This window comes from Fundulus heteroclitus, chromosome 14 (assembly GCF_011125445.2).
Source record: "Fundulus heteroclitus isolate FHET01 chromosome 14, MU-UCD_Fhet_4.1, whole genome shotgun sequence".
NCBI classification, from domain to species: domain Eukaryota; kingdom Metazoa; phylum Chordata; class Actinopteri; order Cyprinodontiformes; family Fundulidae; genus Fundulus; species Fundulus heteroclitus.
This window is the reverse complement of record NC_046374.1, coordinates 12,963,623-12,981,845: the sequence shown is the minus strand read 5'-3', so window position 1 is coordinate 12,981,845 and position 18,223 is coordinate 12,963,623. Positions and strand designations below refer to the sequence as shown.

General features: G+C 38.7%; 1 protein-coding gene across 1 annotated transcript; it reads left to right on the top strand.

Moving 5' to 3' along the window:
* Positions 1 to 1,399: 1,399 nt before the first annotated feature.
* Positions 1,400 to 17,904, top strand: LOC118565921. Its single transcript, XM_036147005.1, has 10 exons — positions 1,400 to 1,508; positions 2,865 to 3,110; positions 3,263 to 3,379; positions 3,516 to 3,531; positions 3,618 to 3,697; positions 12,509 to 12,556; positions 12,644 to 12,700; positions 12,784 to 12,843; positions 16,572 to 16,632; positions 17,693 to 17,904. Exons 1-9 carry the CDS (start codon positions 1,400 to 1,402, stop codon positions 16,628 to 16,630), a joined length of 792 nt encoding a protein of 263 aa, XP_036002898.1. The 3' UTR covers positions 16,631 to 16,632; positions 17,693 to 17,904.
* Positions 17,905 to 18,223: the final 319 nt, after the last annotated feature.

The following is an 18,223-nucleotide window of genomic DNA, read 5'->3' as shown; positions in this document are numbered from 1 at the left end:
TAAAACAGGAACTAACTATGGAAGCTGAGTGGTGCTGCTTCAGCATCAGGAGATGTGACGGGTTTGTGTTTATTTAAGTTAATTCTTTAATGCTCAAAATCTTGACATATTTTCAACAAAACAATGAAGCAAAATGTTTCTTTTTTCTGTATATGAATGAAAAAAAAAAGTAAATCCTCCCAACATCTCACTATGCTGGCAAGAAGTTTCTTGACTTTCACAGCGTCTTTTTCCATGTATAGCAAGGATGTCCATTTACTATTTCTTTTTTTCTAAGCTCATAAAGAGTTTAGATGGGTCTTATTCTTTTGTCGCTGTTTGTTTATACAGTATTTTTGTTGTGGTGAAAAAAGCTTTGAGAAAACCTTTTAAAAAATAGATCTAGACAGCTGAAGCTATTGTACCTTAGATATTTAAATCCTATTATTTAAGTACTTTTTGAAAGGTTTCAGATCAGAAATCCTTGTTTGATGAACTCTGGGATGTTTGCAGGAATATTTGATGTAATAAAGTTAATGTAAATTTCTGCCAGGTGTCAGTTTTAGCTGCCAGTGATGTTTCCAAAGTAATAACTTATCACTAATGCAGTATTACTATGGTTCAGAACATGCTTAGCACAGCTGTTAATACATGTAGGTGGTTTTGATTATTCTAGACTGGATCATCGTTATTTTCTCTTTTCTGGCCGATCAGATAAATCTACAGCAAACTTTCAACTGGTTAAAAAATCTTCAGCCAGAACTTTAACTCACAGAAAGGAGACCACATGTTCCTCTCGCGCTCAGATAAATCCAGAGGCTTTTTCCAGTATTTATTTTAGATTTTACTTGTTAAAGTCTTCATTGCCCCCTCCATACCTGAGTGACTATCTGGTCTGTTGCACCTGGACCATTAAGGTCATCCAGAGGTAATCCGAAGGGAAGAGACTGCTTTTAGTTTTTATTGCCTCAAAGTTCGGGAATTTTGACACTGTGGACTTTTGACATGTTTAAAAGGGTATGAAAACAAACTTGAATTAAACTCGAATTTATTGTTGTTAATTTTATTTTCGTTCTGTTGTACCGTTATTATCTCTGTAATATGTTACTAAGTGAATCACTTATCTGTTTACAGTTTCTTTGTACAATCACATTATATTATAGCTCAATTGTCTTTTTTAGCTTTTTTGACACTACTCTTTAGATAGACGGTATAAATAATTACATAAAAATATAATAATATAATTTTTTGTTTTCCAGACTCTCCTCCAGCAGCTTCCCTCTCAGTGACTCCTGACAGAGTTCAACATTTTCTCCATCAGTCTGTCACTCTGAACTGTACTGGGAACAAAACTCAGTGGAGAGTAAAGAAGTTTACAGAACCAGTCGGACCATCATCCAGTCAGTGCTCCTGGAGGACAATGACTGGATCCTCATGTACCATCAACTTACTGCAGCATCACAGTGGAGTGTACTGGTGTGAGTCTGGATCAGGAGATTTCAGCAACGCAGTCAACATCACTGTACAGAGTAGGTTATGAGTTAGGATATTTCCTTTCACCTGTTCCTGTGTTTTAACCATAACTTATAATTTAGAGTATCTGTAAATACTGTAAACATAAATTGTTATCCAGTGACTCCTACCTTGTTTTCTCATTATCCATCCATTTTCCAAACCGCTTAATCCCTCATGGGGTCGCGGGGGTTGCTGGTGCCTATCTCCAGCGTTCACCGGGCGAGAGACGGGGTACACCTGGACAGGTCACCAGTCTGTTCTCATTAGATAAACTTCAAAACTAAATTGATTAAAATAGTGCTTAATACCAGCAGTAGAAAGATGTTAAAAGTCTTTTTTCCTCTAAAACTGAGTAGCTCAGCTTCCTTCTTTGACTTTTCTGTTTTGCAGACATCTGACTTCACATTTACTAAATTAGATGCTCCAAGTATTTTTTAGGAATAATAGTATAACTCCTCTGCTCGTAGAGAACTTGAAATATAGTTTAAATTTAGTCAAATAAGGAGAGTAAAATAAGAACATTGTTGAAAACTCATAAAGTTAAAAATCTAGAGAAAACATTACATTATCACATATTTCTCAAGTGGAGTCTCTTGTTAGTTTCTAATTTATTATGTGTTCTGCACTTTTAATAAGATATTTCCACTGTTAATATAAAATGGGGAAGGATTCATGTTTAGATTAAATCTGTTTATTTTCAGTAAATCTGGATGAGAATAAAACAAACTTTGTGGAAAAATCTTTATTAGATCCCTCTAATCTCAGTATGAGGTAAATGAGATCAGTAAAATGTCATCAGAGAGAGCTCTGACTTTAACAGTGGAAATAAAAAAAAACAAGGCTCAGAAATAAGAAAAAAAAAGTTTTAAGATGTATTAAAATTGTATTGTTGGGGAAGTTGACGAAGGCTTATATGAAACATGGATTTTTTTTTTTTTTTTAGAGATGGAGGTGAGATACAGCAGAAAACAGATTTCACTCAAAGCGTATTGTAGTCTGGGAGAAATAAATTAAATGAATAAATTTGGACCTTCATTTCTAATCTTCTAAATATGAACAAAGACTGACTAACAATGTCCACATTTTGGCTTTGAAGCAGAAAAACTTCTCATCTTCATCATTACTGAAAATGTCCAGAGATCAATCAAATATTTATGTCTGTCATTATTAATCACAATGTTTATGTTTAGAGAAGTTCAAAATTTAGAGATAGTTGAGAATATAGAGATAGTTGTATTTGTAGTGAAAACTGGTCCATACATTAACTTGGTTTAACATGCAGTGATATAAAGCAACTTTGCTAATAAACCAGCTTTTTCCAAAGATCATCATCAGCTGATTGCAAACCTGATATTCTGACTGTTTTACAGATTATGATGGTTTTATCCTGGTGAGCCCCGTCCATCCTGTGACTGAGGGAGATCCTGTTACTCTGAGCTGCAGAGATAAACAACAAAAGCTGCTCTCCAAGGTGTTTTTCTATCACAATGACAAACTGCTCCACAATGACAACAGAGAGGAGCTGAACATCTCTGTAGTGTCAAAGTCACACGAAGGTTTCTACAAGTGTCAACATTCAGGAAAGGAGTCACCACAGAGCTGGATGGCTGTTAGAGGTGAGGATGAAAACATCTGATGTATTTTATTCAGTAAAACATTTACATATAGATTAGAGAGGAACGAACACCAACGATGTTAATGTGGACGTGATGTCATAAAATCTGAATGTAAATGACATTTATTCAATATTACTGTTTTTTATTTCCAGAGTCTCTGTCAAGTCCTGTCAGCTCTTCATTTTCTGTGATGTTGATCCTTGGTCCAATTATTGGAGTCATGCTCATTATTCTCCTGCTCTTGTTGTGGTACTACAGACAGTCCAAAGGTGAGATCACATCGGGTCAGATTGTTTGTTTAAAATCCTTTAATCAAAAGCGCACATATTTGTTCTGATCCGTTCTATAAAGATAACAGGTGGATGATTTGAAACAGAAATAAGTAACAGCATGTCTTTTCCACAGATCTGTTCTTTCCCAGGTCAGTATTTCACCTTCCTTTTCTTTTATATCTAACACAAATATCTGTATTTTTTAAATAACTTTTCTATATTTCTTGTGTTTTAGGTCAGAAAGAAACAACCAGAGGTCCACCACATATAATGGAGTAGAGACTGAAATCAGTGAATATAGCTCTCCTCTTCAGGGTATGAAATGAAATTGTGTTTTTTCTTAATGCACTTTTCATCATATTTCCCCTGTCCTTCAGCAGCTCTGGGGAGCAGAGCCTTCAGCTGCTCTGCTCCCCAGCTCTGGAACTCACTCGCTCCTGACCTCCCCTGTTTAAAACCAGACTCAAAACCCACCTGTTCCAGCTTGCTTATTTGTAAATACACTGTTCTTGTCCCTCTCCATAACTTTTTATATTTTTCTGTACCCTGCATTTGTATTTTTACCGTCTCTAATGTGACCTTGAGTGTCTAGAAAGGCGCTTTTAAATAACATGTATTATTATTTATCTTGTACTTTAGAGAAAATAGTATTTAATATTATAGTATCTTCTCTGACACCTAGATGAAGACATTATAGCAGTACCATGTAAGTTTTGATCAAAGTATTAGCTTAATTTGAAATGTATTAAATACAAGGCTGCCCTTTTAAAAAACACAGCTATGTAATCTAAAAGGGTCATGTGACAAGACCCATTCTATGTCTACTGTAACAACAAAACAAGACAGATACACCTGACCAGACATATTTTTGGTTCTCTGATGTAGGATTTAGTCTAGAGGGGTGAATGTGGCCTCATATTTACAACTCCATGACTTCTTAATCTGCTGGTACAAAGTGGTCTGCTATCAGATTCCGAAGCATGGAGGGAGACTGTTTAACTTTGAGACAGTGCAGTGTTGCCATTGGCCTTCATTGGCACTAAACCTGGAAGTTACAGGCTTAGCCCCCCTAATGGCTAAAAGTTACAGGGTGCTTCTTTTTTTATTATTAGAATATTTTTTTCCAATAATACTTTACTACAACTTCTCGTAGAGACATTAACATTCAAGATAATGCAATAATCTTATAAAAGATTAACAAAATACAGCTAAATCAAACTATTAGAGTACAATAATTGTTAATAATTTACAGGTTCAAACCTTTTTTGCAGCGTCACAAATGATCTCAATGGTCTGCCTAGGATTTTTTATAGATCTCATGGAGGACAAAAGCCTTAAAACAGCTTAAATTTGGTAGTTGCTATTCCATTTATTTTAATGGATGTGGTATTATTATGTAAAAGAATACGTGTTCTGTTTGTTCTAGGTTTTCATGACAAAATACACATGGATCAACTTCAAAACCAAATACAGCCCTCAATGTCTCCAATGATGGATAACAGCTATTAAGAATTCTAAATTGCATTTCTTTACCTTTGGCTGCAATTGCTTTTTAAAGAATTTCCAGTTATTTTTGCATATAGTCAGATTTTTTTAGTATTTTATATTTGACCTTTTTATTATAGTGATAATCAAAAGTCCTTTATAAAAATCATGTACAAAAAGGACACCATGATCAGACCAAAGCTGGTTGAATAATGACTTTTTGTTCATGGAACTCAGATATTTTGTAATGACTCACAGCAGCGGACCTAGAATTCAGCCAGACCAGAGGTTTCTTTAAAAAGAAGGTTTTTTAATAAAATCCAAAACTCAACACAACCAAAAAACTGTTGCAAAAGGCGGCAGGGAAAAACAAACAGTCCAGTAGATCAGGAAATGGCAGAAACTGACAGACAGGAACAGGATGGTTTAGATCACAGGAGGGAACAGGGTAAAAATCCAAACGCAAAAACAGAAACATATAATGCTTGAAATACTCACCAGTAAACTTAACAAGACGACCTGGCACTGATGTCTGGGGCCCGTTCTTTGTACGTCGCTAACTCAGTTAGCTGGATTTGATTGTTGACGATTTGGCATGATCTTGGATTGTTTGGTTCTTCGAAACTCATCCTGGACTTGCTATCATAACAACATGTGCGCCAGCTTAAACCTGCTCGTGAGCAGGCTTATTTGATGTAAACAAGATTAGATCTCAGCTTTATAAATGGAGGAGATAGGGAAGTCTGTCCAGCCAGTGCACTTGGACCACCTAGTGGCAGAGGACAGGACAGAATTGTGGAACACCATTTTTTTATGTTTAATAAAAGACGAAACAAATAATGCTTAGTTCCTGTTGTTTTACTTAAACAATTATTTATAAAGAAAAGACAGCAAATCATCTTTTGTCTGCAATAAGAGATAGTTATGTAAAGTCAGCAATACTACTGTCAAATGGTGTATTAGAACTTATTCTGAACTTCCTTTTGAAGCAACTCGATCTCTAGTGCAATTTTTCTCTTTTTCAAGTTGTGGAGTTCAATTTCTCCTCTTAATTTGTGTTATTTTCAGGTCAAAATACTATTTTTTGTTGAAGAAGCCGTTTATATAGGGAACGGATGGCACCCTGTGTCATTTTGTGAAAGAAAAAGAAAGGGTGAAACATGCCTCATGCAACAAAAGTAAAAATAACCTGTTTTTTTTCAGCTTTTTTTCTAGGTGGCTGTTATTGTTGTGCAGAGTAAGTAATTAGACCAGACATCAGTGCTGAGGCTCAAAACAAGAACAGATCTGGGGTCCGTTCTTCGTACGTTGCTTAAAACATCCAAGATCAAATGACACATCCAAGATGATTTCATCCGGCTAATCCTCAGCTTTTTTTCTAGGTGGCTGTTATAAACAGACAAACACATCATTTAACAGTGGCTTTTAAAAAAGAGGAAGAAGTTGCTTTTTAAAATAAAGTATAATAACTAAAGGCTACCATTTTGTAGAATATTGTTGTATTTCACTTTTACTTGTCCCGTGTTCTAGTCGGTCCCGTGGAGGCTCTGACATAAAAGAACAAAGTAAATATGAAATTATTAAAAAGCAAAAATACATACTGTAGAAAGTGATAGAAACATCTAACATGGACAGTATTTACTCATGTAATTTGTCTGCTGCTTTTTGCAAGCACTCTCTCCTGGCTTTAGTAGACTTTGTTTTAATTAATGACTCAAATTCGGCATAACCTTCCATTAAAAGCTCTTGTTCTGCTTGGGAGAAAAACTGTGGGCGTTCTTTGGCCATGCTGAACAGCCAATAGCAGCACTGCTGATCATTGTTTCTACTATCGATACATTTCCCCTTTTAAACAAACGCATGAACGCGCAGTTGTCTCAGATATCTCAATCCAGCCATACTAATCGTAAACAACAGGTTTGTTGGAAGAACCCAATTAGCCGGATCATGATTAGCTGGATGAAATCATCTTGGATGTCTCATTTGATCTTGGATGTTTTAAGCAACGTACGAAGAACGGACCCCTGGTCTCAACAGTTTATATGGAGGTGGGAGCAGGTGAAACCGGTGAGAGGTGATTGCAGGAGGGGTGGAGTTAGGCAGTTGTGCAGAGTAAGTAATTAGACCAGACATCAGTGCTGAGGCTCAAAACAAGAACAGATCTGGGGTCCGTTCTTCGTACGTTGCTTAAAACATCCAAGATCAAATGACACATCCAAGATGATTTCATCCGGCTAATCCTGATCCGGCTAATTGGGTTCTTCGAACACATCTGTTGTTTATGATTAGTATGGCTGGATTGAGTTATCTGGGATAACTGCGCGTTCATGCGTTTGTTTAAAAGGGGAAATGTGTCGATAGTAGAAACATTGATCAGCAGCGCTGCTATTGGCTGTTCAGCATGGCCAAAGAACGCCCACAGTTTTTCTCCCAAGCAGAACAAGAGCTTGGAAGGTTATGCCGAATTTGAGTCATTAATTAAAACACCTCAAAATCTGTTAAAGACAGGAGAGAGGGCCGGCAAAAAGCAGCAGACAAATTAATGCGTAAATACTGTCCATGGTAGATGTTTCTATCACATTCTACAGCATGAATTTTTGCATTTTAATAATTTGATATTATTTGTTCTTTCATATCAGAGCCTCCACGGGACCCACTAGAACATGTGGACAAGTAAAAGTGGAATATTCTACAAAATGGTAGCCTTTAATTATTACACTTTATTTTAAGAAGGCACTTGTTATGTCAAGAGATCCAAATTTCAGTGACATTCCTTAGACACGGGAAGTAAAGGACAAGTGCAAACTGGGAATTTTAACAAAAAAAAATCTTTATCCATAAAAAATGAAAATCTTCCTTTTCCAAGTCATCCACAGTTTACACGGTAAAACTGTATTGCTCCGTGTCTAGATAATCCGTCCATAGTTTTTTCTAATACAATATACAGCTCGACAGGAAGCAAGCCTTTCAAAGTAAAACTAAACTTCACAATAAAATGGCCTGAACAAATCTTCTTACTGAATATGATAAAAATAAAACGCAAACCATCATACAAATAACTTAAATATTTTCTGTTTATGACTCTAACACCACTTTTTTCTCTTTAAAAGCCACTGTTAAATGATGTGTTTGTCTGTTTATAACAGCCACCAAGAAAAATCTCTCTACAATAGGGCTCGGGATCCGCGTTGCATTATGGGACGTGGCGGCCATATTGATAGCAACGCAACGTTAAAATACCTCTGACATAACGTTGTTGAACGAAGAGACGTAGAAGTAGAGTTGAGAAAGAATAGATAGAAAAAATATGTTAAAATCCCGAAAAGGATCTGAAATTTACCGGGACACACTAAATAGAGAAATCAGGGACCGGTATGTTGACAAAATCAGCATTATTATGGAGCGCCGACGACCACTTGTTGCCACTGTTTTGCATATCGGACGTCTTCGGCTACCTAGTTTGCGGTGTGAGCGCCTAGACTTCATAAAAGTTCCAAAGCTACAAATCCTTGGAGTCTCATGTGTAGTTCACGGATGGATGGGTTCAGGAGCTGCAGATCATAAAGCCAGCAAACAGTGGGAACACAGTAATTCATACAAAGGTAAGCTGTGCTCAGACGGGCTCTGGCACCTGCTAACCGCTAGTGCTAACAACCACTCACGCATGTAATGTACTTTTAACTAGCTGCTATGTGTTTCAAAGGTTTAGTTAGTAACGTTAACTGCCAACCCTCCCTAAACCCTCCGGGTTTGTCACGTATTTGAGCCTTTTCCCGCTGCCGTTTTATTATTTATGTGCATGTATGTGGTGTGCGGCTGAAGGAAAGAAACTGTAGGCTATTAAATAAAACCGTGCAGCTTTAATTTACCAGAATGAAAATGCAGGGAACACACACTCATTGACATCGGGATACTGTGGAAAGTTATGATCGGTAGTCTTAAAGCCGCGATCCAAGCGAGCCGACAACTCCATTGCGCTTGCTGTCTCTCCCGTGGTTGCGCCTCCAGGCAGGAAAGAGGTGGAAAGTTAACCCATTTTCTATGTTTTTCCCATGGCGATCATGTGTTGTGCTGTTACAGCCCACAACACAGCAACGGTTTACCATGGTTGAAATGAAGTTACGGTAAAATTAATCAAATTAAAACACGGCTGAGAGAGGGAGTACAGTATGCGGTAGTCATAGGCAGTAGTCTGAGTAGCGGGGGCGGAGCCGCGGAGGCATTCAATATGGCGGCCACACAAAGTAATACGTCATGACGACCAAGCCCTATTACACTGTCGCGCTGCGCTAAAGGATCCTGTCTATTGCGCAATACGTGATTAATTCGAAAAACTCTGCAAATTATTCTTGCACCTTCCGCAACAGGTTGCCGTCGTAAAAATGGACATGGCTACGGCAGACTTCCCTATCTCCTCCGCTTATACAGCCGTGATCTAATCTTGTTTACATGAAATAAGCCTGCTCTGGAGCAGGTTTAAGCTGGCGCACATGTTGCTATGACAACAAGTGCAGGATGTCTTTCGAAGAACCAAACGATCCAAGATCATACCAAATCGTCAACAATGAAATCCTGCTAACTGAGTTAGCGACGTACGAAGAACGGAGCCCTGGGGTCCGTTCTTGGACATGGCTACGACAGTCTTCCCTATCTCCTCCGCTTCTAAAGCCGTGATCTAATCTTGTTTACATGAAAAAAGCCTGCTCGCGAGCAGGTTTAAGCTGCCGCACATGTTGCTATGACAGCAAGTCCAGGATGAGTTTCGAAGAACCAAATGATCCAAGATCATGCCAAATCGTCAACAATCAAATCCAGCTAACTGAGTTAGCGACGTACGAAGAACGGGCCCCAGAAACCAAACCTAAAACAATAACTGCAAGAGAAACCTCAAAACAGAGAAAACTAAACCGTGGCAGATCGCAAGTACACCTTATTACATAATCAAAGTACAAAATCAACCCAAAACCCACACTATGGCACAAACCAAACTAAGACAGACCCTAAACTAAAACAGAACTCAAACTTTATTTAAGTCAGTTTTGAAATTTCAAGATCACATTTCAATAGACAGTTCAATCTACTAAACATTTTTAGGACATTTAGGGATGGCAAACCTTGTTGAATCTGTCTTAAATTATTTCAACCATTTCAATTTAAATGTCCCAACCATTGCCTCAAAGTCCACTGTTTTAATACCCCCATATCATAATTTTTGCTAGCTGTTTAATTAACCTTGCTCTTCCTCTGAAGTATCAGACTTATCACACAGTATATTAATCGTCCTTAGTATTTTGGTTCGTTTCAGTTTTCTTGTTTGTGACATGTTTTCAGTCACGTCAATCGCCAACCTTTTAATTTCGAACTTAAACCATTCCCGCTTGCCTTTATTTGACATATCCATACCTGTATCTTTTACTTCAGGAGTTTTAATTTGTCTACAAAAACCTACATTTGCTAAAAGTCTATTAATAAATTTCCAAATATTGAAAAAACTGTTATTTGGTAACTGACAAGGACAAACTTATTAAACAGTGGTTTGTGAGTGGAGATGTATGGATCTCACATTTGTGAACTGTGCAATTAATTGAATGTGAAATAAGCCAATAGTTTAATATGACCTCTGGTTACAACCTGAAGCACTGATCCAGGTATATTCCATATTTGTAGGGTTATTCAGTCTCCATTAATCAAATGTGTTGGTTCCATGCAAATATTATGTAACATTCAGGATGTTAACCTCTAAGAGTTTGGAGCAATGTTAAAATAACCTACAATAACAATTTTGTCAGTCATATAAGCACATGGGTTAAAGTTCTCCGTTGCTGTGACGGATTTCCGTCATTTGGAAAATGAGCGTAAAAAGTTCCATCTAGACTTTGTATGCAAGGTATTAAACAGGAGCTGCTCTTATCCAGTGAAACCTGGCAGAGCCGGGACATTAGCCAATCACAAAGAGAGTAGGGAGGATCTTTGTGAAGCATTTCACAAATCATTTTAACTTTTGGAAGAGCATTTTAAACTGGCCTCATTTGGCATGAATGAAAGTAGCGGTGGTCAAAGTTTTCTTTGGATTTATGCAAACCAGCAGGTCATAAAGTTCACTGGAATGAACAGCTGACAACAGCTTCATCGGTAAGCGTGTCTGTTGCTGCTCTTGCAGTTAATTAATGAGTTATTTCCACCTGTGGCCATGTCACCTGTCAGCATTTATTCCCTCGCTGCCAGTAACTTAGCTGATAAACCAACCAGTGATCTACTCATGATTCGCTGTTACGTTTAAAACTCAAAGAGTTAGGCGCTAGCTCAGGCTAATTTAGCTTGATGCACTTATTTTTTCTTTTCTTTTCTTTCTTTTTTTTAAGAAGGGTCAGAATGTGAAACAGTGTCCCGCTTTTGAGTGGGTCTGATTCAGAAAAAGTAAAAAAATAATAATAATAATAATTACACACAAAAATTCCTGTGATAAAGACACAGGAATAAGCTTATGTGTCCAAAATAAATCAACCAAACCCTCTATTATTAATTTTCAGTCCTAAATAGTTTTCATGTTCGATAACATAATTTGTTAATGTAGAAATAAAACCTCCTGATAATATTTGACTGCTATTCTGAATATTTGTAACAGAACTACCTAAAAAAAAACAATACTATTTCCACATCAAGAGTAAATCCCGTCGATGATCGTGAATCCCTCCTTCAGATGTGCCTTCTTGCCACGGCGTCTAGCTTCCTCCACTTTTGGCCACAGTTTCCCTCTCGCTTCCTGTTTTTCCTTGGAGTAGTCCAGTCTGAAACTGATCGTCATCTCTGTGCAAATTCTGGCCTCCCTGGACATGGACCATACCTCCTCCTTCACCCTCCGTGAGATGAACTGCATAATGACGGGGCTTAGCATGTTGTTAATCAGTAAAAAAACTCATATCCCCAAATGATGGAACGTGTCGACTTTACGACGGAGCTCATCAATAGACATGGGAATCACTTGGGTGAGAATGCCTAATAAAACCTCTCTGGTGTTTTCTTTTTACTTTTTTGGGTAACCCCATGAACCTGAGGTTCCATCTCCTCCTGTATCTGTCATATTCCAAAACCTTTTCCTTCAGGGATTTGTTTTCTGCAGCCAGATGCTCATCTTCTTTTCGTAGTTTTTCGATGTTGCCTCTGTTGTCATCTGTGGACTGTTTAATGGCCTCGGTACGTTCTTCGATCTTCAGTAGTTTATTCTCCGGGGCATCAAACTTTTTCACAGTTTCTTGAACGTTATCCATCCGTGCTTTGATATTTTCCAGTTTCCCATCCAGCCCATCAAATCTCTTCATAAGTGACTGAATAACTATGGTAAAGCTTGTTGAATTCTCATCCCTTTTTTTGCTCATAAGTTTTTCAACTTTCTTGGCTTTGGGATTTTTACCGGAGTAAAGTTTTCAGTCTGGGCAAAGGGATTCTCTATTTCTTTGGTTTCATCTTCTCCACTAATTTCACTCTGCGCCGCACCGTAGTCATGACATGACATTAATGCCGATGGCTTACTATAGCGCTATTCTAAAGTAGCATAAGAAAGATACTAAAAAATCACAACCAACTCAAACAATTATGTGTCAAATGTTAAAAATCTGTTGTTTCTGTTATTTTTCATTGTAGATGATGTTCTCTATGCATCAGTCAATGATTCTCCAGCCACTGAAACTGGTAAAGTATATTTACTTAAAATAGTTACAGACACAACTAGAGCATTTAAAATAACTGATTTAAAATTGTGAAATATTTCTGCTTCAGATGAACAAGAAAGAATGACATACTCCATCATTAAATCGAAAACATTTAGGGGAAAGGGTGAGTTTCGAACACAAAGACTCAACAAAATATAAAACTTCCTAAATGATTTCAGGCTTCATGTCTTTGTTTTGTCTCAACAGAGAGACCTCGCGAACCAGAGGAGTGCGTTATTTACTCTGAAGTGAAACCAGCAGTTGCAGGTACGGTCAGCTCCAGCAATCGGTGTTTGTCATTACACTGCAGGTATTTACTGGTGAAAAAGGAGTTCAGATCATCTGCTAATGTAGTTCTCTAAGCTGTACAAACCTGTGGTGAACTGCCAGAAAAACAACAAATCTGTGAGATTAGGAATTTAATAGATTTAAGGGTGGAAAACAGTGACTTTACAAAAGTGTCGTTGAAGCACCTTTTGATTGCATTTCAACATTCAGTCTTCTTGAGTTTACATCTCGGAAAAATTATAACTCTGATAACCCTGAAAAAGCGTTACAAGGTAAACTTTCCTGCTTAAGCCTAATGCCTGAAACAATGAAAGGTGAGGATATTACACATATTTTTAAGAAGCAGTTTAAGGAGTGAGGCGCTGACATTACAATGATTTTTTTGTTGTGGCAACTGATGGTGCAGCTAAATTCTGAACAAAATGACTTAATCACTACAGTGACAAGGAGTACCAACTGTATCGTTAAACAATCTGCTTTGATGAACTGCCAGTTCCAGTCTCTGCTGGAGGAGATGGAAAGCTCGTCCAGAGACATAACGCTTCACTGTGCCGTTAGATGGTTTAGCATTGAAACGGTTCTAGTTTGTGGATTTTTGTTTTAGTAAAAACATTCCTAGCAGAAAGCCAGAAGTGGGCTATGAGACTTTTTGTTCTTGCAGATATGACTGGGCACCTCAATAAACTTAATCTTAAAGGAACAATAAGTAAGAAATATACCATTAAATGAAGCTAAATCATTCTCATTTGTCACCCAGGATAATAACATTTCCTATAAACAAGGGTTCCTCTCCATCAACAACGTTTTAGTCAAGTTTTTCTCCTTTCAAAATTAGAAGTATGGTCCGGAACTATTTTATGTGCGTCCCCTGCGTTTTCTTCCTGAGCCAACCATTTGAGAGTTCCTAGGTTTCCCAAAACAGAGCGCAGCATTTTGTACTTTATTTTGGGAAAAGAGCAGCAGCCTGCAGACATGGTAGCCAGTAAGAGAAGTGGACCAGAAATAGAACAGAATACAACATAATAGACCTGTTCTGTGGAAGTAAAAAGTCAGTGGAGTTTCACAGCAGCAACACTGAGGAAACAGCATAGGCTGTTTGTCAGTGGAAGACTGTTGTGTATATGTTATTTCCAGTTTGAAACACTAGATGTCATTATTACTTCTTCTTTAAACTGCAGGGAGCAGGACAGATTTGTTTAAGACTTTTGTGACATATGGGAAAATTTCATCCAAAGCAGAACTATGACAGCTGCTGGAAACCACAGCTGTTCATGATCGTGGAGCTTCCATTTTCACCTGCTGGACATCACTATCAGACAAGTTTAACCATCTCAAGAACATCACACAGGTCTTATAGATAGCAGATTTCCTCCCACATTCTATAAAAGCAGAGGAAACAACATTTGCTGTTGTATGGTTCCTTTGCTGTGATGTTCTTACTGTAACATACGGGGAAAACGGATACAATAATCAACTCAGAACAGGCTCTTTATTTAGTAGCTGAGTGAGCTGCTGGGACGCGCAGCTCACTCAAGTCGGTAACCTCCTGTTGAGAGCTGAAGGTCCGGCTGCGGACTGTGTCCGCAGGGCGTAAGCCGTGGGGCGGCAGCCGGCCTGATGGTCCGCTGGAGCTCTCCTGGTGTAATCCCGAGAAGGTCCAGAATAATCACTAGTACACTGGATCCACACAGCGTTTCAAAAGGGAGAAATCCAAAGGCAGGTTCAAGTCCAATCCAGGGTTCGATAACGTTCAGGCTCGTAGGTACAAAGGGGTCAGACAGGCTCGGTAATCCAGGTAAGGGCGAAAAACGGGTCTAGGTCGGGAGACAGAAACAGACAATCAGGAAAATCTGGAAGGTACTCAGGTTTGTTGGCATGAGACGATCTGGCGCTGGTGGTTTGTTTGGCGGTGGTTTATAAGGAGGTGGAACCAGGTGAAGATTGATTGCAGGTTGGGTGGAGCTAAAATAGGTGTACTGAGTGAAGGAAAAACCAACCCCAGTGCCAGGATCACCACACTTACAATCTGATAGAGTTAAACATTTGCAAGGCAGAGTTGATAGAAATGACAAGATTAGGGATGTTAAACACTCAAAGAAAACCAAATGTCGAACCTGAATCAAAAGTTGCTTTAACAAAGAACTAGTTAAGAGGCGAGAACGTCTATGCAACCAAGATATTGTAGCTTTTTATTTCAATATTTTTCACAATTTACAGTTGGAAATTATGACAATAAGAAAGTATGGAAAAATGTCCCCTTACCTTCCTCAAGTTTAAGCTTTTACAAGACAATGCTGTCATGATTTGTTTTTGGATGAACCCAGACAGAGCATGCACACAAAGCTAAAATAGAGAGTTTATTGTATGGAAGATGAATAATGGTAGGTGGAACCATAGATGCAGGACTGAACTGGAGCAGAGGTGTAGATGTGTGCAGAAGCTGGCAAGCAGGACCAGAAGCCCGGCAGAGAGGGTACTTGGAGACCAGCGCACAGCAGCAGGATCCACAGCATGGCAGAGAGAGTACTTGGAGACCTGAGTAACAACAGGATGTAAAGCTTGGCTGGATGAATATTTGCAGATCTGAGTAACAACAGGATTAGCAGCTTGGCTGGGTGAATACTAGCCAAGCTGCTATAAATCACAACAGGATTTATAGGTTGGCTGGATGAATACTTGCAGATCTGAGTAACAACAGGATTAGCAGCTTGGCTGGGTGAATACTAGCTGGTCAGAGTCACAACAGGATGTATAGCTTGGCTGGATAAATATTTGCAGATCTGAGTAACAGCAGGATTAGTTGCACAGATGAGGCAGGATATTTCCACAGTTGGTGGAGACAGACACAGAGGGCTGGCAGAGAATGTCCAGGAGGGTGAGCACAGAAGCAGCTGGTAGTAACAATGGGAGGCTGAGGTAACTGGAGCACAGGAGAGGCAGGTAAACCAACAGTTGATGAGGCTTGGATCAGAGAGGAGTCTAATAAGTCCAGTAAACAGGCAGAGGCACCAACAGCAGGGTACCAACAGAAAGTAGGAAAAACTCAGGTAGACAGGCAGGGAGTTAGTGGTGTACTGATGACGGACCGGCAGAGGAGTGACAACAGAGGGAGGCTTATGTAAGGAGGCTGGCAGGTGAAACGAGTCTGGCTAATTAGTGGCTGACAGGTGTGACTAACTGCAGCGGGAGTGAAGAGAAAGCTGAGTGAGAGGGGGAGGAGCTGAAAACTAACAGAAAATAAATCCAGAACATAACTAAAACCCTAACTAGGAGGAAGAACTGAAAACTAATAGTAAACAAAAGCCAAGTGAAAACTAAACCCTGACAAATGCTAGATTGTTATCAAATAGAGACTGTTAAGGAAAAAAGTCCTGAATTTGGCTGCCATTTTTTGGAGTTCCAAATAAATTCAGTTTGCTGATTGACAATATATATATATATATATATATATATATATATATATATATATATATATATATATATATATATATATATATATATATATATGGCAATATCCCAGCTGGCTTCTCTGGTCAGAGCATCTAAATTGTTTCATCCAACTGAAAGAGAAATAGAAAATTTAAATTTTAACATGTATTGATCTCATGCAGCAGGGTAAAAACACCAGAATGTTTTGTATCCAGTGTCACCTGTTGCTGTGTCCTTTAACCCAATGTCTGTGTGACTAAAAGACTTTTCTGTTTCAGAACTCACTCCAATGTATGCTGAAATCAACCATAAGAATAAAGCCAAACAAAAAGAATAAAGGTAGAGTCTACATTCGTTATTATTTCTAATGTCCAATGTATTTAGGGTTAGGGAGTTTGTCTTGCAATTGGTGGGTTGCCGGTTTGATCCCCCGCTCTGACTGTCTCTGCCGTTGTGTGGGCAAGACACTTCACCCTCATTGCCTGCTGGCGGTAGTCAGAGGGCCCGGTGGCGCTGTCGTACAGCAGCCTCGCCTCTGTCAGCCTGCCTCAGGGCAGCTGTAGCTACTAACATAGCTCACCACCGTCAGGGTGTAAATGTGTGTGTGAATGGGTGAATGACTGACTGTAGTGTAAATCGCTTTGGAGGTCGTCAAGACTAGTTAAAGCGCTATACAAGTACAAGCCATTTACCACACTAATTTTAAAGGAGCAATAAGCGAAATGTCATTATTATAGATTGTAAGAACAACAAAAAAAGTGTGTGTACGTCCATGTGAACAGCTGCCACTCAGGGCTTGCCTGCCCTGAAAAAAGGCCACCATTAGAGCAGTTTAGGATATGGAGGAGAGCAAGTCCAACGAATTGTTTTGTTGCTAACAGCATTATAAAGTTATGAGTTACTTTGTTCTTCACTAGATGTGTTCCTCCTAAAGCTGATGATGTTTTGCTGTGTATTTATCCTTTGCAAATATGTGCATACAAGACAAATGGTCAGAGGGGAAAGGAGGTGAAGTGGAGGCAGAGAGAGGCGTGGCTCGATACACATTTTGTTTTAGTCTACAGACAGTGCTCAACAGCACACCTATTGCTCCATTAAATCATTTTAAGCTTTAATTTGTTTAATATTTTCAGCATAAATCGTTATTCTAGTTCACAACTTGGCATGTTGTATCAAAAATACTTTCTTAATCCCAAAAGGAAATAAGATATGTATGTTTGATCAAGCAGATGTAGTCTTTTCTAAAGCAAGTTATTACATATGCCGTAAACTATGTATATTGGTAGTGTTAGGGTAGGTATGAATTTGCAAAATAAAGTCCTGCTTGTAAATTCAGTTATCATTTATAATGATTACATAACAAACAAATGTTTTACCCAAATCTTCTCTCCATTCACAGAGAAGTCGAAACCTGCAGCAACAGATGAATCAGTTTATTCTGAAGTCAAATAAGCAACAACTCTGGATATTGAATCTGGTTCTTAGGCTGCATGATGTGCTGGTTTAGTCTGTATTGTTGTGCAAGAGTTACGCTGTGAAACGATTTTGTAAACTACTATATGCTTAATGTACGATCAACATTTTAGGCACAAGCTTAAGGTTTTTAAGATCTCTTTTAAGATCTCTTTTCTTCTGAATGCAGCGTACTTTGTACGCTGCATTCAGACCAAACTCCTTTTGAGCATCAAGGGCCTCGGGTTTACATGCAGAGTCCGTGGTGGACGGGCATCGGGGATTTCGAGTTGTCCTGTGGCACGTGATGGCCATCTTGCTCTGCGCGTTTTGAAGCTTTCTGCTTGTTTCGAGCAGCAAATTTGGCTTGACGTGCTTTAAACACCTCTAGATCGGCCATCACAAAAGTTGGAAGATTTTAACTTTTGCAGCTAGACGCGGGATCAACAGCCAGTGATTCACGGCAATGTGAACGCAC